This window comes from Gadus morhua, chromosome 10 (genome assembly GCF_902167405.1).
Source record: "Gadus morhua chromosome 10, gadMor3.0, whole genome shotgun sequence".
In the NCBI taxonomy this organism is placed as follows: domain Eukaryota; kingdom Metazoa; phylum Chordata; class Actinopteri; order Gadiformes; family Gadidae; genus Gadus; species Gadus morhua.
The window spans coordinates 9,284,975-9,307,936 of record NC_044057.1 but is presented as its reverse complement, the minus strand read 5'-3'; the positions used below and the strand labels follow the sequence as shown (position 1 = coordinate 9,307,936).

The window sequence follows — 22,962 nt, the reverse complement described above, 5'->3', positions numbered from 1 at the left end:
AGCCCTGAGGTTATTCTCCCAAGCTTGGATTCCACAGCCAAGCAAATACTCAAGCCATGAGAGTACTCACTGGGTTTTAAATGTATAGCATTATATAATAATAATACATTGAATTTATTTAGCGCTTTTATCTAGACTGTAGTCCTCTTTACCTGCACAAATTAGTCTCATCAAGACCCCACAGGCAACCCTCAGCCAACCATCAGGTCCTGAAGCAACACCAGTATCGGGATAACCTGATAAGAAAGAAAGATTTGAGTTATAAATGAATTAAGTAATATCCCATGCAGACATTCATCAATATGCTCAGGGAAAATAGTCACCACAGTATTAGTCAGCATGATGTGTTTTTTTGCAATCATCACAGCATATCAATTCTGCTTAAATTGAAGTATTAATGTACTGGGACGGACATGTCGAATTACCATTGGAAAAGCAAACTTCGACATCATGCCTGCATTGAGGGGAAAACAGGAGTTAGCGAGGCACATTCATATGAATGGTTCGGCTCGAAACGTTACAATGACTAGATGGAATTCAAAAACAATCGTATAGTTTAAACTGACCGAATATTAGTGACTTTCTTTTCATGCGCACATGCTAAAGGGTTAGGGATGTGTGACCCGACACTAGGCCTGACCAGCGGGGTATCGGATCAGGCCACTCTCGTTGGGTCGAACCTTGCAACGTTTCGGCAGAGCCAGCTCTAAAACAGAGGCGGCAGAACCGTCGCGGTTACAGGGCTTCCTCTTCCAGCACTGTAACACTGAGCCGAGCACTATGACCCGGGCAGCTGACTTGAGTGTTGGTCGGTGGGGGCCCGCATGGTGAGGCCTGTACCGGACTAACCCTTAGTGGGCTAGCCTCGGCAGATTCATGCCATTTTATTTAAAGCCAACAGAATAAACTTCTCAAGCTCTCCCTTTATTATGAATAAAGTCCTCAAGATCAGAAATTAAATTACTCGATTCTCTGACATTTGTACAATACTTCCCGCACGTGGCCTACTTTATATATATACACATTGCACATATAGCAAAAGTAAGAGCAGAACCAAGTTATAATCAAATAGTCTTATTCTAACACAACAGAACCAACACCACCAATTCATTTAAATATAACACAATAGGAATCTTACCAAGAGCATGAAGTCACTCCACCACATTGAGAAGGAATGGAAGGATCCGACGGAAGTCTGAAGCTTTAATAGAAGCGGTATGCGGCTCGCTTTGCATTCTGGGAATACGCTGTAAGGAGGGCGCCCCCTGGTGGGGGGAGGCGGGACACCAGGGGGGCTATTCCCCGTACAATAGTCATATACCTCGAGGAGTTTATGCATCTAATGCCTGCTTTATGTACTGTCTCTGGGTTGCTCTTGGCCTTCAAGAGAAAATGAAAATGAGCATTGATCCTACTAGAACATGCAGACCCGCTCTTCAATGTCCTAACATTGATCAACTGTCTCCATTGTCCAACAACAGCTAAATTCATAATTTATAGAAGGTGGTCTGTTACGCCCTCTACACCCCACTGGCCTTGCAGTGGCAGTGCATTGGTCTTTGGGTGGTGCAGGGGCACAATCAAGTTAAACGTGCACAGTTCATCCTCAAAAGGGGGCTTGCTTTGTTTGTCCCTGTTCTGTTGACATGTCTCAGCCCATGCTCAGGTGTGCTGCATCAGTGCAGCTGATTAGGAGCACCTGGACCGCTCGTCAGGACCGGAGTTAAAGGCGACAGATTCCCCTTCCCATGGGGATGCTTTTGGTCATGGGACTGCTGGCTGGTCGGGCCACCTCTTTTGTATTGTCTTTATGTTTTGGACTTTGTTGTATATCTTAATGTTGTGTCCTTTTCATGTTTATGTAAATAAATCCCACTGGTTGGGTTTTTGTAAAAGGTGTCCTTTGACATTTGGGGTCAAGGGTGGTTTGTTGTTAGCCCTTTTACGGCCAACTAGAAGTGGGGCGTAACAAATTGGGGGCTCGTCCGGGATAGAATATCCATGAAGTGAGTGCATGTGTGTAAGATTGTTAACTGAGGAAGACTTTTGTGTGCAGTAACTGGTAGTGGACTCTTTTGTGGTGCTTGCACTCCACATTGTTGGGTCACGTTTGGTTTCAACTTTAGAGTAAGTTGGCAACATTTGTTTGTAGTGGTAACTACATTGTGTCCCTTTGTGTCGTGGTAGTTGCAGTCCATTTTTGTTGAGCCACTTGTGTATTACTGTTTGTTTTGACAGTAAATTGTCTTGTGACCCTTGTATGTGGGATGTAGTCACTCCATAGATCAGATGATATTTGTAAGTGGTGGGGGTCTCAAATTTGTCAAGTCACTTTGTATTCATCTTTGTTCACCTCTTTGCAGTAGCCATTTTGTCAAGTGGGAGTGGAACCCACTTTCATGGCTACTTGTTTGGCTGCTCAGTCATTAGCAGCACTGTAATTGGCCCATTGCGTTTAAAGATCTTTGATCACCTTGACCCTGATGAACACCTTATTGCCAGCAGTCCCAGTTTTGTTTGCATTTGCACATTGTTCTTATATTGAAGTCTGGTTATTATTCCCATTAAGAATAATGTTGTACTGTTGTATATGTTCAGGGTAGTCCACTGCCCAAAGCTGTGTGGCTTTATCTGCACTTTTGTGGACCAACTTGGCTTCTTTGCACATTTAATTGCTGACTTGAGCCGCAAATTTTGAAATTGTGAAGTTCCTTGATGGAACTCATTTTGTCTGTTTCTATATGTCTGGCATTGGCGATTGCAAACTTTGCTGCACTTTTGAATGTACTTTAGTCAGTGCTGGGGAAGTATGGCTGGAAGACTCACTCTTGCTTTTCATGGAGGTCAGTTGCTCTAATTTAAGGAAGTGAGCATGGTTGTTTTGGCCTGTTTGTTAGAACTTGTTTTCACACTCCCTGGAGAGATTAGTCAGCGGAGAGGCTACCCTGGGGAGGGGGCATGTTAGCCTCGAGCCCGGTATGTCTCAGAAGATAGTTAGGTTAGTCTAGCTAGCTTGACTAGGTCTGGGGATTGCTTTTCTCATCCAGCCATGCTCGCCACACTTTTGTCTGGAGCAGTTTTGAGCCATGTATTTAACCTGTTCATTAAGTAATCAGTAGCTTTTGTACGTTTGGCTATTGGTGAGCCCTGTGTGTATGAGCATGAAGCTCATTAGATTTAATGAGTGCTGATTGACTGACCAGTGCAGGTTCATTAACATAAGGCTTGTGGTGTTTGTATTATATGTATATGTGGACACAGCTGTATCACAGTATGTATAAAGTATTAAGATATGCTATATAAAATGTACACATGTTGCATTCACATACTAGTAAAGAAAAGCTGACACTTCTATAAAAAGCAATAGAATAGGAACAGTGTATAATTAGGAGCCTATCCCTACTACAAACAATGCAGTACTGGATCAGCCGAAACAGGAACTATGCTCATTCCTCCTAAACTAAATGATTTACACTTCTCACCTGTATCTCTCGATACATTTACACCAGGAAGAAAAGGGTGTTTTTTTTTTCGTGCTCAGAAAAACCCAAGAGTGCAAGTGGATATTTTCTGCAACACCAAGACATGAGGTATTTATTGGGGGGGGGGGGGGGGGATTTTGGACAGGCTGCTAATTTAGTGTTCGGATTTGGAGAGGCACTGCAGTCCTGGTAGCCGCCATCGGGAGACGCTGTTGTGGATTCTCAAGTCTAACCATTCCTGCTGAACCGCGCCTAAAGCTAAACTGAAAAAAAAAAAAAAAAAAAACATTAGGGACCATATAAACAAAAGACCAATCACAAGATTTGAACATACGTTAAATTACAATGCAGGATTAAATTTAAAACCAATAAAGAAAGACTCAAACTAGCTCCTGGCTCCTATGACCAGTGTTGTGCCTGAACGCGTTCATTGAACGATAGTTCATGAACTCGTTCACATTTTGGGCGAACGTGAACTGCACGTACTGTATTACTGCCTGAACGTTACTGTGAACTCGTTCATTCTGGTGTCTGTGAACGGCACGTGCACTCGGTTTAACTTCGTTCAATTGGGGGGTTCTTTTTTTATCAACACAGCGGATGCGCGCGCAGAATGAAAACATTTGTTTGACCGGTTGCCATGGTTATCTCCGTGTGGTTAATTTGCAGTTGCGGTGTTGTCAGCTTACTGTTACATTAAACTAATCAGAAAATGTGGTTATATGCTATAGACCAGGGGTCGGCAACCTATGGCACACGTGCCACGCCGCAGAATAAACACTGGCACGGCACCTTAGTGTTATTACGATACTCACTTTATCTGTCCCGTTTAAATAAAAAAAAAGCTGGCTTTTGTCTGCCGGTGTCACGTTAAAATTGTACCGGGGGCGAAAATTGTACCGGCCTACGTCATCGTTTGTTTACATCCTGACAACCTGCCCGGCAACAGACGACGCGATGCAGAAAACATGTTTCCAAACGACGAAATAACATAATACAGATAGCGGATCGCTATCTGTATTATGATAGATAGCGATAACACTTGTTTTTACTTTATATTTGTATTGTATTTAATTGTTTAATCGAAAGAATAAAAAAATTTGCCCGCGAAACGGGCGATCGCGTCAAATGACAAATGTTTTGCCCGCGAAACGGGCAATCGCGTCAAATGACGTAGGAAGGTTCTTGAACATTCGCGAACTGTCATGCTCGTTCATTGCACTCCTTCATTGAGCGTGACAAGACAAACAAGTAAAACAATTCAATACAATACAAATATAAAGTAAAAACAAGTGTTATCTAGCGATCCGTTATCTGTATTATGTTTCAAGAACCTTCCTACGTCATTTGACGCGTCATTTGACGCGTCATTTGACGCGATCGCCCGTTTCGCGGGCAAAACATTTGTCATTTGACGCGATCGCCCGTTTCGCGGGCAATTTTTTTTATTGTTTCGATTAAACAATTAAATACAATACAAATATAAAGTAAAAACAAGTTTTATCGCTATCTATCATAATACAAATAGCGATCCGCTATCTGTATTATGTTATTTTGTCGTTTGGAAACATGTTTTCTGCATCGCGTCGTCTGTTGCCGGGCAGGTTGTCAGGATGTAAACAAACGATGACGTAGGCCGGTACAATTTTCGCCCCCGGTACAATTTTAACGTGACACCGGCACTAGGACCCTGAGGACAACACTGGATTTGATGTTGGAGTGTGGCCATTGGTCAGGTTGCAGCGGGAGAATTTCAGATCAAATTGTCTGAAATTCAAGCGCACTGTCCGCTGTCTTCGTGCTGACATAAATTAATGACAGAGCGTGATATTGTGAACAATGGCCACACCCGCTGCAGCTAAAACTAGGCCATTCCAGTGCTGCTGGACACAAGAGTTTGGTTTTGTATTTGTGAAGGACCGTGCTGTGTGCACTTTATGCTGTGAGAATGTTGTGTGCAGAACGTCAAGTGTTAAGCGTCATTTTGAGACGAAGCACGAGAAGACCTTCAAAGACCAAGCAGACAAATTAGTCAAAGGTGCTGTGTCCAGATATGAAAAACAAGCTTGCTCCTTCAAGGTTTACCACTGCTAAAGATCACGGGACAGAAGCAAGTTATCGCATTGCGCATTGCATTGCAAAGCATGGGAAGCCGTTTACAGATGGCGAATTTATTAAGGAGGTTAACAACGGAGCACTCTGAGGCATGTTTGCAACTCAAAGTAGGCCTAACTAACTACAAGCCACAGAGCTCAGTCAAGCAAAGCAGGGCCAGGGATCACACTGACTGTCTGGTAGGCATCTGATAATTTGATGTTGCTTCAGCTTACACTAGTTTTAGTTCAAATGTGTAGCTGTTTTTCAGTCTTTGAAATGTTGATGTGGCTATTTTGTTAAGAATACAGATACTGTTATTGTTGAGAATCAAATTCCAGGTATATTGAAAAAAATTAAAAAAATGTGACATAATTTAACTTTGCGTTATTGTTGATAATGGCACACTAGATGAGAAGAAAATTTCAAACTGGCACTCCAAGTCACAAAGGTTGCCGACCCCTGCTATAGACCCTATAGTGTCTGTGGTGTAAAGGCTGGGACAAATTAAAAAATATAAATACACTTTATGTTGAAAGTATAGACGTCCCGATTCCCATTGAAACGAATGGCGCAGTGATTATTCTTCAAAACGAGATCTGTTAAATTGTGAAAAATGAATCAAATTGTAATCAGACAACACGGTTATATGCTATTGACCCTAGAGTATCTGTGGTATAAAGGCTGAGACAAATTTCGAATTATAAATATGTACAATCCATAACTTTAGCCCTCTGGCTCATAGCTCAGCGGACTAGAATACCTCCTATAATCATTGCTTGTTGGCCGGAAATGGAAATGGGGGCTGTTTACGTTTGGTTGTAGTCTTTTCGCTCGGTTCTCCAACTCAACAGTAGGGCTAGTACCGAGGGAAAAGACTACAACCAAATGTGAACACCCCCCCTTTCCGCTTCCGGCCAACGAGCAATGAGTCTTCGAACAGAAATCAATGGGATTTACAAAATGCGCTAAATGTGCAATAAAACACGATAGAAACTGTATCTCGCTACGATGCTTGATTCAACCACTCAATTTCATCCTAGACAAACCAAGAAGTGGGCTCAATGATCAAAATACCGGAAAAAAATAGCTCACAGCAACATATTGAAAAAAAAAGTTCATTTTTTGGAACTTCAAAATGTTGAATTATGAACGCTTCTGAAACTGAACTAGTTCATTTTAAAAATTTAAAAATTTGAACTGCACTTTGAACTAGTTCACGTAGAAAGTGAACTATCCCAACAATGCCCATGACCGTACCGTTTCTTGTTCTACCATTAGTTCAGTAGTTTTGTAAGTAATGCTCCCTTTCCACCGGTGGGTACGCATTGGACCCAGCACGCCTCAGCCCAGTAGTGAGGGTACAGCGGTATGCCTATAGCCCAGCTCAGTTACGGCTCGCGTTTCCACCGCCGACGGTACCCTTATGGTAGGGAGAGGTTTAAGCCGTTTGGCGATAGCCGTAGCAGCTACGTAAACATTGCGACCTCAGTGAGCTCCTAAGTCCGCCCCTTCCGGTAGACCCCCATGTTGATTGTGGATTTAAATGATAATTTTTTGCGTGACACAATGACATGGAAAGGCGCGTTCACGCTCCTGGTGATAACGGCTCGCCAGTGATGACGCTCGCGCTTACGAATGTTCCCGACAGCGACTGTTCATGTGCACTTGAGAAACAGCCAGTTGAGAATCTAAAAGTACAACTTTACTATTGACGTCAATCAATAGTAAAGTATGTGATATGATGGATGATTCTTTTATATTGCGTAAAACGTACATGTTCCGCCATGTTCCTGCGCGTCACTAGTAAACCATACGTCACCAACTGGGCAACTCTTATCGAAATTTGGCCCGAGTTGCCAAACGGAAGTAGAATCATAACAGCGTCATGAGGCGTCGTTCACGCAAGCTATCCGACGCCGCAAAAATGTTTTCCCCATAATTTCCAGCGATGTGAGCGCACCAAAACAACACATCTCGTATATGACGTCACGCTCCCTGCGACTGGCGTGGACAAGACCGACAATCTCTCCATCGGCATAACTGAAAATCTACACATACCCCTTATATAATGGTTTTCAACTCTTTCGATGCCGTTATCCTCCCCTTGGAAAGAAGTGGAGCAGTGAGATCGCCATGTCTGTACCCGAGTGGTGGTGACGTATAGCATTCGCGTTGAGAGCAGCGAAGAGCTGTAGTTCACAAAGCGGCCTCACACAAAACCTAACATTATCAAACTTCTTCGCAATTTTTCTTTTTGTTCTCTTTCCATGATTTTTTTTAATTTCAATCCACTAACAACATGTGTAATCCAGGGCATATAAAGACTGGGACCAGAGAATAATTTCTTTCTCTCCATTGAAACCAATTCATATTTTACGATCTCATACGACCCTAGTGGGTCTACCGGACTCGCTAGGCTCGCCGAACTTTTGCGCAACATTTTCTTCAATAAACGAAGCTTTTGCCGTTGTCCAGAAATACCTCGCGAGTAATGTGTTTGTTTGTTATTATCCCCCTATCACACGGAAGTTAGATTCTGTCGACCAATCGACGGACGGCCCGTCTAGTTCGAACTTGCCGGAACCCTTTCAGCCGTCTCAGTACCCCAACGGAGGAGTACGGCTCAATATAGCTCAGTCCGGATCTTGCCCACTTTTTGCGGTGGAAACCCGACCCATGCCGCACCTTTGCAGACTGAACCAACCCACACACTCCGGTGGAAATGCGCCATAAGCAGAACTAATATATTCTTCGGGGGCATAATGGTTGAAGAATAGTACAGTTTTCCATGTTATAGCATTGTTAGAGTGGATTGTTAACTGCAGCTACCTGGGAGCGAGGTAAGTCTGGCTGGGAGAGAGGGGAGGGGCTTGGGGGGCGACGGGAGTCAGGGGGGAGGAGCTGGAATGGTTCAACACCTCCCCTTCCATGTTCTCTAGGTTGGTTATACTGGCCCCTATGGCCACATCGATGCTACTGCCACTGCGTGTGGTCGGGCCTGGAGAGGCACACACAACATGTTCCAACACATTGACACAATTGAGCTCTTGACCAATGTTACATTTATATTCAAATGATGACGCTTCTGTATATATTCATACTCACAGCATCGTCTGAAGGGCTCCCAGCAGCGGGACTGGAGATAAGGCTTTGGCTGAGGCTGCTGTAGTAGACAGATGACTGCTGAGTCCATCTGCTGGAATACCCTTCACAAGAAACAGCAGCCATGGACACACAGTATTCCCATGTTTAACCAGGTCATGAATCAAGTTACATCATTAAAGGGTAATTCCGGTGTAAAATGGATTTGGGATATGTTTTGTATGATAACGAGTTGAAACGTTCGTTTTGGAGCACAAAAAACATTGTTTTTAAGACTCGATAGGTAGATTGACGAACACAGATATTGTGACATCCGTCAGCAACACGCAAGCTCTGTGTTCGCCAATCTACTTATGGAGTCTTAAAAACAAAATGGCGTTGACGGGTGATCTGCTGATGGTGTGTATAAAATGTCCTTTTTAAGGACAAGTGTCGGGCTACTTTAAGCCTTTTAAGTGGTTTAAAATTGCGATTTTGTTTTTACCATAACCAGTTTATAGCGTTTTGATAGAATCGGCTATAAACAGCCAACTGAAGAAAGCATCCGAGTTTTTTGTGCTCCAAAACGAACGTTTCAATTCGTTATCATAGAAAAGATATCCCAAATCCATTTTACACCGGAATTACCCTTTAATATGATGTTTGGGCACTGCTTGGTTTGAGTAAGGACATCAAAAAAACCACAGAGGAGGAGAACTAGGTTCTACCGGAGGTGGAGAAGGTCAGCTGACGGACTGAACTCGTCGGACTGAAGGAATCCTCTGATGCAGTCAAAGTCCTGCTTCAGCTGGAGCGCTCCCTGGACGCTGAACAACAGAAGGAACAAGGTCAGGAAGAACTCATGACTGTCGAGTACAAACAAAGAGCACAGAGGTAATTGAAGAGAACTACAGAACCATGTTCATAGTCTCAAAACCGCCCAGCTCAGATCTGGCCCTACAGGTCGCTCTCCCTGCATGTAAAGAACCAGCCTCCATCATATGGAAGCTTCATCAAACACAAGCTCAGCCAGCACTGGTCAGCTGTAAGGTATCAAATCAACAGTGTGTAGACTGGCTCCTGTGATAGGGATGGTAAAGCCCTTCTGAAGGGCCCCCCACCGAGGGAAGGGCTTTAGAAGAACAGACCCCTGGCCTAACTCGGTCCCTGCAGGGTTCCTGCGCCCCCCCCTCACCCAAGCGTTTTTCCTGTTGCCAAGCGACGTCAGCTGATCTGAAGGGTTCAACGTCTTTGGCGAACAATTTCTCTGCTGATCAACACTACAAATAGCAAAAAATAAATTGTAAAAAGAGAAACCGTGTCGAGTTATTTTTTAGTTTTGACAAGTAGTCGTGTAGTAAGCGGGATAATGTATAGAACACTGGTCATTTTCAAAAATAAGCTCCCTGTCCGGTTCGCCCTGTCAGGGCTTATTTTCCCGATAATGACCGGCGTTCTATACATTATTCCTTACATAACTAGCCCCCGAAAACAGTCTTCTTCAGTCAGGTGCAGTCCAGTGTATAAACACTTCAGAATGAATAAACCACGGCCGCAAGATATTCGGCTGTTCCCTAAAAAACTAAATCATCCAACATGGAAGGCGCTCTGGGCTGTGGTAATGACATGATGACATGGTGAGGCTACAGGGAGGTGAACTCCCTTCATGCTCTCATCCATTAAACCCCAGGGCCAACCAAGCCTAGCTGCTGCAGAGTCAAACACTAAGTTGTACAATTCCACAAAGAACGCCTTGTATGTCACCATAGGCCCTGAAATATTAGTGGAACCTTCTAGATGTAACATTTGTTCCTTCAGTCTCACTGAAATCAGAATCTTCAATAAATCCGACTGTTTGAACTTCCAGCCGCTCCAGGATCCTCTCCAACAGTCTGCGGCCGATAGGACCCCATCACAAACACTGACTTACCTGAACCTGATCTTGTGTTTGAGGATGTGCTCCATCCAGGCCTCCACGAAGGCCGTCATGGTGATGCTGAGGGTCTGGACGCGGGCGTCGTCTGACAGCGGAGCCACGCCCTCCAGGACCTGACCAATCACACTCTGAGCTGCAAACAACATGTATTCGCTGGGGCTGCTGGGAAATTCTAGAGTCAGGAATAAAAATACAACTTAATACGGAGCTTGAGAATAAAGAAACAGACAAATGAATGATTCAGATACTCTGTTAAATACTAGTGAAAATTAATTATTCAGTTACTCTTTAACTAAATACTACGGTAAATTAATGATTCAGTGACTCCTGTTAAATACTAGTGTAATTGAATGATTCAGTGACTCTACTGTTAAATACTAGTGTAAATAAATTATTCAGTTACTCTACTGTTAAATACTAGTCTAAATTAATGATTCAGTGACTACAGAAAAAGACTGCTGTTTAATGGTGAGCTCACAGTCTACAATTACTCCAGACAATATTCCATTCCTAACGCTCAGACTACTAATCGAATGTTCACAGCCCATTTCTCCAACCCAAAGCGCCGTCGATGTGCTCAGTGATCAGGTTCCATGACCCGTAAAGCGTCGGTCTAATTCCTCTTTGATTTTAGTTAGCTGATTTGAAAACTTCTGCTGGACTTAACCATTAAAAATAAGTGTTCTACCCGTAAATTTCGTTTAATATGTGCACTGGTGCAATTATTGAATGACAATAAAAAAAAAAGTCTAATGTCTGAAATCGCGCGCCTACGTAAGTGCACTTCATTATCCCTACAATACACTTATAGGCGCAGTGCTCTCATTTCTACAGTGAACTCAGAACAGCCTTCGCGCACCTACCGGAAATGAGTTTGCAGTTTGACGGTTCTTCTTCGGTGGTAGTGTGGTGGTTAACATAATTCACCCACAGAACTATGGGTGGGGGGCGTGTTTAGCACGGACCCTTTTAGCAGACGGAACGACCGTCCAGTTCAGTCCGGTTTGGCTTTTCGAATGTACTGTTTATTGTGTTGTGTTCATTAAAACTCAGTGCTGGATACTCCGCCTCCGACTCCCATCTCTCGGCACTCCACTGGTGACCCCGACGTAGGTCTCGCTGAAGCTTCAGGGACCAAAACGAACATGGCGAATAACGCTTTTATCAAGTTGCCGGAGTTCTGGAAGTTTTCATCGAAGACGTGGTTCGCACAGACGGAGGCGCGGTTCGCCATCCGTGACGTCACGGACGACACTGCACGCTACTACCACATCGTGTCGGCACTGGGGAGATCCACTGCGACCCGGGCGGCGAATTTCATGGCGAATCCCCCGGACCACGGCAAGTACAGGGACCTCAAAGCCTTCCTCTTGAAGACTTTTGGGCTGTCGTAGTCAGAGCGGGCCAAACGGTTGTTGGCTATTCGGGGCCTCGGGGACAGCAAACCCTCTGAGCATATGGAGATGATGCTCAACTTGCTGGGTGCGGAAGAACCTAACTTCCTCTTCATGGAGCTGTTCCTCCAACACATGCCACCGCAGGTCCGGACGGCACGAGGATTACCGAGCCACGCGCGTTGGCAGAGGAAGCCGACCGGTTTTTCCTGGCTGCTCAGAGTTACGCACCCGAAGTGCTAGCCCCAACACGCAGTGCCCACCCCCCGGACAATGACAGGCTAGCCAACAGAGCACCAGTGGCCGCCGAAGGCCGTGCCAGCACAGGTATGTGCTATTTTCACGCGCGTTTTGGCGCTAAGGCATAGAGGTGCCGGTCCCCGTGCAACTTCAAACCGACGGGAAACGCCAAGGCTTGCGCTCATTAGTGGCCGTGAGTGCAGGCACGTCTACCCGGCTATTGTTCATCCGGGACACACTCTCCGGCCGCAAGTTTCTTTGCGACACCGGCGCTCAGAGGAGCGTCCTGCCGGCTACGGTGGAGGACAACGCGCCTGGCGTCCACGGTCCACAGTTGAGGTCCGCTAACGACACACCCATCCGCACGTATGGTACAAAGACTGCGGACCTGTGCTTTGGAGGCCAGCGATTCAGGTGTGATTTTTTCACGGCCGATATCTCCTTTACCCTCCTCGGCGCGGATTTCCTTTGTGCGCACAAACTGCTGGTAGACGTCAAAAACACCTGGTGGGCGCACGGACGTTCTCCTCGTTTGCATGTGCCCGCGGTCGAGCGGCTTACGGCGGGCACTCCAGCTCCCTCTAAGAGGGGGACGAATATCTACGCCTGCTCAGGGAGTTCCCCGGTATAACCCGACCTACCTTTTCCGCGGTCCCGGCGAAACATGGTGTAGAGCATCATATAGACACCAAGGGCCCACCCGTCTACAATAGGGCCAGACGACTTAACCCCGACAGGCTGAAGGTCGCTAGTTCGGAGTTCGCCAACATGGAGTGCCTGGGCATCATCCGCCGCTCAGACAGCCCCTGGGCCTCACCCCTCCACATCGTTCCCAAGCCAGACGGCGGGTGGCGACCTTGTGGGGATTACCGCCGCCTGAACGACGCTACCACGCCCGACCGCTACCCAATCCCGCACATCCAGGACTTCTCAGCACACTGGCGGGCAAGTGGGTCTTCTCAAAGGTGGACCTGGTGCGCGGTTACCACAAGGTGCCAGTGCATCCCTCGGACATCGCCAAGACGGCGGTAGAGTCACCTTTCGGGTTATTCGAGTTCCTGCGTATGCCGTTCATACTCAAAAACGCAGCTCAGACCTTCCAGCGGTTAATGGACTCGGCGCTCAGGGAGATGCCCTTCGTTTTCGTTTATTTGGACGACATCCTGGTCGCCAGCTCTTCCAAAAAGGAGCACCAGGGTCACCTACGCGATCTCTGCATGAGGCTCGACCAGCACGGACTAATCATCAACCCGGCGAAGTGCCTGTTCGGGTTGTCCTCTATCCACTTCCTGGGGCATCTCATTAACAAAGATGGGGCCGCCCCTCTTCCGTCGAAGGTGGAGGCGATTTCTGCTTTCCCCCGCCCGCACACAGCTCGGGCGCTCCGAGAATTCCTGGGGATGGTGACGTTTTACCACCGGTTCATCCGCCAGGCGGCTCACGTCATGCGCCCGCTGTACGGGGGCTCTTAAGGACAAGTCCCCTGGCCAGGCTGTCGACTGGATGGCGGAGAGGGAGAAGGCGTTCGAGGCCATGAAGGCCGCCTTGGGCCAAGCCGCCATGTTGGCCCATCCGTCGCATAATGTCCCCATCGCCATCACCACCGACGCGTCTGACTATGCCGTCGGCACGGTGCACGAACAATGGGTCGATGGTGCCTGGCAGCCGCTCGCCTTTTTCAGTCGCCAGTTGGCCCCCAGGGAGCACAAATACAGCGCGTTCGACAGGGAACTCCTTGGACTCTGGCTTTTCCGGTTCCTCCTGGAAGGACGAGAGTTTTGCGGCTTTCGTGGACCACAAGCCTCTAACATTCTGCATGACGCCAGCAGCATCAGCTTGTGTACGTCTTCGAGTACACCACGGACATCCGACACATTGCTGGCAAGTCCAACGTGGTCGCAGACTGCCTCTCAAGAACAGTCATCGGAGCCGTCCAACTGTGCCTGGATTTCGTTCGCATGAGCTTGGACCAGGCCTCCGACCATGGGGTCAGGCCTTGAGGGATTCGGACACGGGTTTGCGCCTGGAAGAAGTTGCGGTTGGCAGCTCGGACGTGAGGCTATGGTGCGACGTCTCCACAATCCAGCCTCGACTGCTGGTCCCGGTGACCTGGCGCCGGCCCGTTTTTGAGGCATTGCATGGCCTAAAGCCCTCTGTGAAATTGGTTTCCCAGAGGTTTGTGTGGCAGGGGCTTAGAAAGGACGTTAGTGCTTGGGTCAGCTCATGCGTAGACTGTCAACGGTCCAAGGTGCACCGCCATATTAAGGCCCCCCTAGGAGAGTATACGGTTACCGAGAGGAGGTTCGACCACGTCAACGTCGACCTGGTGGGACCGCTTCCCTCCACTCACGGGTTTACCTACCTCTTCACCATGGTCGACAGGACGACCCGCTGGCCTGAAGCTGTTCCCCTCTCCTCGACGTCTGCTTCTGACGTGGCGCGCGTGTTCATCGGCACGTGGGTCGCACGCTTTGGGACTCTGCAGACCTCTCCTCGGACCGGGGCCCGCAGTTAACCTCGGAACTTTGGAACGCGGTGGCTGAGGGGTTGGGGGTCAAGCTGCACCGCACTACCGCCTATCATCCGCAGGCAAACGGCTTGTGCGAAAGTTTCCACCGTTCCATGAAGGCAGCCCTACGGGCCAGCTTGAAGGACGGCGACTGGGTAGATAGGCTGCCATGGATAATGCTTGGCCTCAGGTGCACCCCTAAGGAGGACCTGCAGTCCTCATCGGCGGAGCTGGTCTACGGGCAGGCCCTACGTGTGCCAGGGGATTTTATTCCTGACGCCTCGGTTCCATGGTCGGTGTCCAGACAACGTTCCTCCCTCCTGGAAACCGCCAAGGTTTTCGCGCCCGTTCCCACGTCGCAACACGGCACTCCCACTTTGCGCATGCCCCCCGATCTACGCGCGGTGGACTATGTCTTCATTCGCCACGACGCCCACCGTGGTCCCCTACGCCCTCCTTACGATGGCCCGTTCAGGGTTTTGTGCCACAGCGACAAGTGCCTGGTGGTGGACTTCGGGGGTAGGCCTGAGACCGTTTCCTGGGATAGGCGGGGACGTCCGCTTGCGCCGCGCCCCGCGCTGGCCGTTGAGACTACCCTTTTAGCAGACGGAACGACCGTCCAGTTCATTCCGGTTTGGCTTTTCGAATGTACTGTTTATTGTGTTGTGTTCTTTAAAACTCAGTGCTGGATACTCCGCCTCCGACTCCCGTCTCTCGGCACTACAGTAGGCTATTTCTTTTTCTGCTTGATCATTTCCAAAATTCCCCCATCATTTTAATAGCTATCAATTTCAATTACCATCAATCTATTTCTATCGATTTTATCTGTATTTATTTTAGCGCTGTATAGTACTAATCAACTGCAAATATTTTTATTTTTTTATTTTTTATACTGATGTTGAGACTCAAAAAATTTCCTCCATTTTCAAATTTGAAATTCCCGCCCCCTCCGCTACGTAGACAAGATGGCTGCCGTTGAGGGTGGAGAGTGTCCATCGGTCCACACTCAAGTTTTAGATTGTTTTGAATGCGCCACCGAGGTACTTCAAGTGCACTGTTTTGGCACACGCTCAGCTTTTGCGCAAAGTCCACTCAAAAAAGTGTAAGTATAGAAGTGCGCGATTTCAGACACAGCACAGGTCTAAGTCTATAGTTCAGTCTCCAGTGTTTTATCTGTTTCAATGTTCTATAGGTTAGTCTCCGGTTTTTTATCTGTTTACCTGTTCTATAGGTCAGTCTCCAGTGTTTTATCTGTTTACCTGTTCTATAGGTCAGTCTCCAGTGTTTTATCTGTTTACCTGTTCTATAGTTCAGTCTCCAGTGTTTGGCGGAGGGCATGCTCTGCTCAAACAGCTCCCCTGATATCTGCTTGCAGCCACAGGAGAAAATCTTCAAAGCCACGGAAGAGAACGCCTGATGGATACATGGCTCATGGTTACCCCGAAGAAAAGATACCAAATATGTAGCGGCACTCCGTCTCAAAACTCGTCCTCAGTACCTCTTGTTGGAATCAACCAACAGCAACCCGAGCGGAAAGATGCGACAATGTTCCCTCGTTTTAAAGGTTTACTTCAAACAGGTTCAAAACAAAATACAAGTCAAAATCATCGTCTAACGCACGGTCAAAAAACAGTAGCTTCCATCAACGTCGGACTCCAAACTGAATGACGTTACCGTAATACCTAAAGGAATTACGTAATACCTAAAGGAATTACGTAATACCTACACGCTGATGTCATAACGTAAAATCTGAAAACATAGAAAATTACCCTTTATAATTTTTACCTAACCAAATTATGCATTTTAACAGTTTTACACATAACGAAATAACATGAAATTACTGTTAGTAACCATTTTTAATGAAATATTTATTATTATTCAATTATTTCATGCTGCCACACCTCCATGAAAACACCCGATCTCGTCTTATCTGGGAAGCAGCATGGTCGGGCCTGGTTAGTACTCGGATGCTGGACCGCCTTGGAATACCAGGTAATGCAAGTGGTGTCGGGTGGTGGCCAATAGGTGGCACTCATCCCTCTGGCCTTAACATCAAACCTGATTCCCAATTGCAGTGACGGGGACACTGTGCTGTGGAAGGCGCAGTCCTTCGGAGTAATGTAAAACCGAGGTCCTGACTCACTGAGGTCATAAAAGATCCCAGGGCACTTATCGCAAAGAGTAGGGGATTCCCCGGTATCCTGGCTATAACTGCCCAACAAGGCTCATTCAATCTGGTCACCTAATCATCCTCCTGTATAATTGGCCGAGTCATTAATTCCCTCACTCTACACCTCAAGCTGGTGTGTGGTGAGCATTCTGGCGCAGACTGGCTGCCGTGCATCACCCAAGTGGGTGCTACACACTGGTGGTGTTTAGTGAGGTCCTCCCCTTCACTGTAAAGCCTATGTCTTTGAGCGTCTACAAAAGCGCTATATAAATTAAATCCATTATTATTACTCAAGTTTTCTCTAGTTGTAATCAAACCCATAGCAATAATGTGGAAATCCCAGTCGATAATGTAACAAATTTCTGAGCGCATAATATATGAAAAATTTTGCTATAATTTTACACCGTATAACATTTGTTCACCACAAACGACGATTAAAAGCAGTGCCAACATTTAAATATTTTTTAACCATTCAGCAAACAAAAGGCAAACAGGCTGATTATCATTTAGGGGGCCACTCAATGACATGCAGAAGCATCATCAACACGCCCACTGGAGTGGTGAGAAATACTGACCTTCTACTCCTCATTCACACATCATTCACATATCAAGCTCTCCATTGTGGTGATCTACCATCCTCCAGGTCCCCTCCGTGACTTCTACGACGAGATGGATGCCCTCCTCAGCTGCTTTCCTGAGGATGGCACCCCACTCGTTATCCTCTGGGACTTCAACATCCTGCCAGAGAAGTTGCACTCACCTGAACTAACCAACTTTTTCGCCACCTTAGACTTAACACTATCCCCTTCTCCTCCCACACCCAGGGCCGGGAACCAGCTTGACCTAATATTCACCAGGTCCTGCGGCACCTATGCTCTCTCCGTTACCCCGCTCCCCGTGTCTGACCATCACTTTGTTGATTTTTCTCTCCCCTTGAAATCCTCTCCCCCCTCCTCTCTAGTCCCCACATTGTCACCACTCACCGTAACCTCAAATCCCTCTCTCCCTCTACGTTTGCCTCTACTGTTCTGTCTTCACTACCTTCTATCGAACGATTCTCTCAACTATCTACAGATGGGGCCTGCTATCCTCCCTCTCCTCCTCCTTGGATTCCCTCTGTCCCTTCCATTCCAGAGCAGCGCGATCCTCACCCCCCCCCCGCCTTGGCTGTCCCATCCTCTGCAGACTTGTAGAACAAAGTTGCGAGCAGCTGAGAGGAAATGGAAGAGATCAGACTGTCCTAATGATCTATCTCACTATCTTTTCCTTCTTTCAGATTTCACCTCTTGTGTGTCAACAACCAAATCTGCCTTCTACCGGAACAAAATCAACTCCTCTGCCTCAAACCCCAGGAAACAGTTTGCCCTGTTCTCGTCCCTCCTCAACCCTCCCTCACCCCCACCTCCTTCCTGCCTCACTGCTGATGACTTTGTTACCTACTTTACCCAGAAAGTGAAGGACATTAGCTCCTCTTTTATCCCTGCCTCCATTCTCCCTCCTCCCATCCCCTCCTCTGTCTTTACCCAATTTAGACCGCTCACCTCTGACGAGGTCAACAAAATAATAACATCTAACCATGCCACCACCTGCCCCCTTGACGCTATCCCCTCCTCTCTCCTCCTGGATGTCTCAAGTGAGATCCTGCCATTTCTCTCCTAAATTATCAACTTCCCCCTCACTTCAGGCATTGTTCCAGCGTCTTTCAAGACTGCCAGAATAAAGCCTCTCCTCAAAAAAATAACTCTTAATACCACCGACATCCAGAACTACAGACCGGTATCTCTTCTTTCATTCCTGTCTAACACACTGGAACGTGCCGTTGCTAACCAACTGTCCTCCGATCTCTCATCTAACAACCTCCTTGACCCTCACCAGTCAGGTTTCAAGAAGGCACACTCCACTGAGACGGCTCTCCTCGCGGTGACTGAGTCCCTCCGTGCAGCCAGAGCCTCGTCCCTCTCATCGGTTCTCATTCTCCTCGACCTGTCCGCAGCATTTGACACGGTGAACCATCAGATCCTCCTTGCCACTCTTGCCGAACTTGGCATCGCTGAATCTGCTCTTTCCTGGTTCACATCCTACCTGACGAACCGCACCTATCAAGTGACATGGAATGGCTCCTTGTCCAAACCTTGCACGCTTGAAACTGGTGTCCCTCAAGGCTCTGTACTGGGGCCTCTTCTGTTCCCCCTATATACAAGATCTCCGGGCTCGGTAATTGCATCACACAGCCTTTCCTATCACTGCTATGCTGAAGACACTCAGCTATTTCTCTCTTTTCCCTCATCTGATAAAGCCCTGATTGCCCACACATGGACTTACTGGTCACCGTTAAGAACATCACTGTATCTCCCTCTCCAACTGCCAGAAACCTCTGTGTGGCATTGGACAATCAGTTATGCTGCACCGCAAACATCACTGCGGTGGCCCGATCCTGCAGATTTGCACTTTACAACAACCGCAGAATCTGGCCCTTCCTCACAAGGGAAGCAGCTCAGCTTCTAGTCCAATCACTGGTCATCTCCTGCCTCGACTACTGCACACTCCTGGCTGGACTTCCTGTCCCTGCGATTAAACCTTTGTAGCGCATCCAGAATGCGGCAGCGCACCTCGTGTTCAACCTACCGAAGTTCTCCCATGTGACCCCCCTCTTCCGGAACCTCCACTGGCTCCCTGTAGTAGCTCGCATCAAATTTAAGACGATGGTACTGGCATACAAGGCAGTCGATGGAACTGCCCCTGCCTACCTCCAAGCATTGCTAAAGCCACACACCCCAGCTCGATCCCTCCGCTCAACTACCTCAGCTGGACGTCTGGTACCGCCATCGCTAAGAGCTAGCAAAGGCCGTTCAGCAAAGTCACAACTTTTCTCGGTTTTGGGACCTCAGTGGTGGAACGAGCTCCCTGCCGCTCTCAAGACCGCTCACTATCTTCCGAAAAAGACTCAAGACTCACCTGTTCAGAGTCCACCTCGACACTGCATAGCCACCCTCCCCCTTCTGGCCATCATTGTACACTGTATTGTATTGTATTATAGTACTTAACTGTGTAGCAACTGCAGTAGCTGCTATCATTGTTGTAACACGGGGAATTGGTTAGTCTAGCGATTGTTGTACTTGCACTTGGTTCTATGAACATCCTGGATGCACTTCTTATGACGCTTTGGATAAAAGCGTCTGCTAAATGCCCTAAATGTAAATGTAAATTAATTTACATTTCCTACTGAGAAAATACTACCTCAGGGGTAGTATTATTCAGGAAATGTTCAGGGTACAAATGTCATGATATGCTGTTCACACATAAGGCCCATCAGGAGAATATCAAGACTTAAACGCGTGTCTGAAAGCAGCTAGTGTGTGAGTATTTGATTACATTATAAAGTTGGTCAATTTATGGTAACGAGTAATTGTTCAATGGAAAGTGTAAATCAATTATTAAATAGCTTTTACTGTTATTCAGGGCTGAAAAGTGTATTGACATTCGAAAATGCAAGCCAACTACTATTGCTTAGTGGAAAATAATAATCATCATTGAGATTAAACTTCTCTTCCAGTGTCCAAGACAGGCAGCAGTAGCCTACATTCACACATAGCATACACACAAAAAATAAAATAAATAAAACAACTAACGCAGTCCGCAGGGGGGATATCAATATCGCAAGACATTTGGGGAGGCTCAAGGAGTAGAGTAACATTAAAGGGGTAGTTAGGAATTTTGGACATAGGGCCTGATTCCCAAATTAGCCTTGGTGTTCTTTATCATTGGAGACAGTTTAACATGTTTCATGTTTATAATTGATTTACCTCGGGTGTACTGTGGAGTGGGTAAGACTGTTTTATAAGCATTTTTGCCGTGCACTAGCCTAGCACGAGCGAACTCTGCAACTAGAAGGGACTGAATGAAATGTGTTAAACTGTCTCCAATGATAAAGAACACCAAGGCTAACTTGGGAAGCGGCCCTATTTCCAAATTCTGAACTACCCTTTTAAGTTTGAGCAACAAAGTGTGAAGACATTTCGGGAGGCTCAAGGAGAGGAGAAATATTACATTTGTGCAACAAAGTGTAGTCTTGTGGTGGACTCTATAGACATAATTCACCATACTGTGTTATTGACATGTTTTCGTTCAGTGTTATAGGGACACTGTCTCTTTAAGATTCCGTGACTAATGTGTTGATATCCCGGTCGGTGCAATGTTTGAATTTCAGGGTTTTTATATGACAAAATGAATGAACCGCCGTTGCTTGTCGAGGTGAGAAATTGTCTCTTCCCTCCTTTTATCGCAATTTCTACAGTCTATATACAGAACGTGTTACTTGGGAGAGTTTGTCGACGGCGGAGCCGTTATGTTTAAAAACATAACATCTTACCTGGGTGAGTGTCGCTGCGGTGTGTGCGTGTGCGTCTGTGTGCGTGTGCGTTGTGTCCTTAACTGCGCGTGTGCTGATGGTGGAGCCGTTATGTTTGTGGGCGTGCATGTGTGTGTGCTTCCGTGTATGTGTCGCTGCCTTTGTCTTGACGTGCAATGTGTGCTTGTGCGCGTGCTATGTTCTGGTTAATTGTATAAGATGACAGAGAGCTACACTATGTTCTGATTAATCGTGGTCCAGCCGCTCGTATTGCCTCACCTGCAGCTCAGAGACACAGCTCCGTACGGCGACAATCTGCCGTCTCAAGAGGACTCGGTGGTGACGGTAGAGATGAGGGGCTCCCTCAACCATCAGGGTCTCCATTTGTTGTAAAAGCCTTTCTAAAGACACACGTAGAACCTGCACACACACACCAACAGTTCGTTCTTAACTCAAAAACACCAAGGATAGATTATTTTTGTTTGGGATTAATGCCTCTTGAGGGGTTGAGTTGATGAAAACAACTCCAACACATAGAAGAGCCCAACAGCGCTACCTTTAAGTCCCCCTGCGTGATGAGGAGAAACTTGTCCAGGCTCCATGAAGACAGGAACTGATGCGACTTGGACATCACCCAGAGCAGGCTGGCCTGCCCCGCCGCCACCGCCAGGTGGGCCGTGGCTCTGCAGAGAGCCCGGCTGGACGGGCCCCCCCCACCTGCGAGAGGGGATCGGCCCGTCAGGAAATACCAGACATAACCGCTGGCTCCAATAGAAACAAATTAGACCCCAAACACAACGGTCCGAATCGCCGTAAAGCGATGAGAAGGGAACAGTAGGCTGGAATTGACTGCAGGTCATTGAGTACATACATGTCACTGAAAAAGGCAAAGAGGAATCACTTCTGAAAATGCAATATTCTGAGCAAACAAGTTGGCTATGCTAGTTATTTCAGTAGAAACCAGAGGTGCACACATCTTCAGGTGGACATATTTTTGTCTAAACGTGGAACAGAAACTCATATCATGTTTAACCAGCACTGAGGGCCTGAGAAGGGGACTATGTGAGATGGGTCCTCAACCTGTTTCTGTGGCCTCAGCCGAGAGGTGACAGCGGACAGCAGAGAGCAGAGGAGGGGAGAGCTGTAACAAGTGCTTCACTGTCGCCGTCATGCCCCCCTGCTCCTGTGATGTCATCACCATGCTTCCCCCCTGCTCCTGTGATGTCATCACCAGGCTGCCATTCTGCTCCTGTGATGTCATCAGGAGCGGCCTTTCTCCGGTGGTCCCAGGAAGACATTTATCTTTGAGAGCTGAGCCTAAAGAACCGCACAACACTGTAGGAAGGAGAATAGAGACATTAGATCACTTCATTACTTTAGGAGATGGAACCATAGCAACCTTAAACATTACTTTTATTTCACGTTCCACTAAATAAACTACCTTTGGTGATTGCGAACATGAAAATGACACAAATCGATGAACCAATTATTTTCTAGATATGAACATTATTTCATAAACTCAGTAAAGTATTGGCTCCTCCAAATTTAGAGACATTGGTTGCTTTGAAAATATATCTGTGTGTGGGTGTTGAAATCCAGAACTTCATCTAGAAAGCTGTAGGGTCTGGCAAAGTAACGAAAATGGCCCAACTCGAGGGGCAGCGCCAAGCATGCATTTGAAAATATCACTGCACGCAATTGGATA

General features: G+C 46.9%; 1 protein-coding gene across 12 annotated transcripts in view; it reads right to left on the bottom strand.

Moving 5' to 3' along the window:
- ccdc142 (coiled-coil domain containing 142) overlaps positions 1 to 22,962 on the bottom strand; it is a 38,090-nt gene that overhangs the window by 1,981 nt on the left and 13,147 nt on the right. For 7 of the 12 annotated variants that reach the window (XM_030367632.1, XM_030367636.1, XM_030367634.1 and 4 more), the window contains 12 exons: positions 22,338 to 22,592; positions 21,814 to 21,974; positions 21,537 to 21,677; positions 16,038 to 16,152; positions 10,591 to 10,768; positions 9,389 to 9,487; positions 8,685 to 8,785; positions 8,409 to 8,577; positions 1,139 to 3,745; positions 567 to 706; positions 426 to 454; positions 153 to 236 (listed from right to left, as the gene is read on the bottom strand). In XM_030367632.1, coding sequence (XP_030223492.1) covers positions 3,637 to 3,745; positions 8,409 to 8,577; positions 8,685 to 8,785; positions 9,389 to 9,487; positions 10,591 to 10,768; positions 16,038 to 16,152; positions 21,537 to 21,677; positions 21,814 to 21,974; positions 22,338 to 22,592 — 1,328 coding nt within the window. In that variant the 3' untranslated portion in view covers positions 153 to 236; positions 426 to 454; positions 567 to 706; positions 1,139 to 3,636. Of the gene's footprint in view, positions 1 to 152; positions 237 to 323; positions 455 to 566; positions 707 to 1,138; positions 3,746 to 8,408; positions 8,578 to 8,684; positions 8,786 to 9,388; positions 9,488 to 10,590; positions 10,769 to 16,037; positions 16,153 to 21,536; positions 21,678 to 21,813; positions 21,975 to 22,337; positions 22,593 to 22,962 lie in introns of those variants that run through there. The other 5 variants (XM_030367635.1, XM_030367637.1, XM_030367638.1 and 2 more) reach the window with 4 other exon arrangements.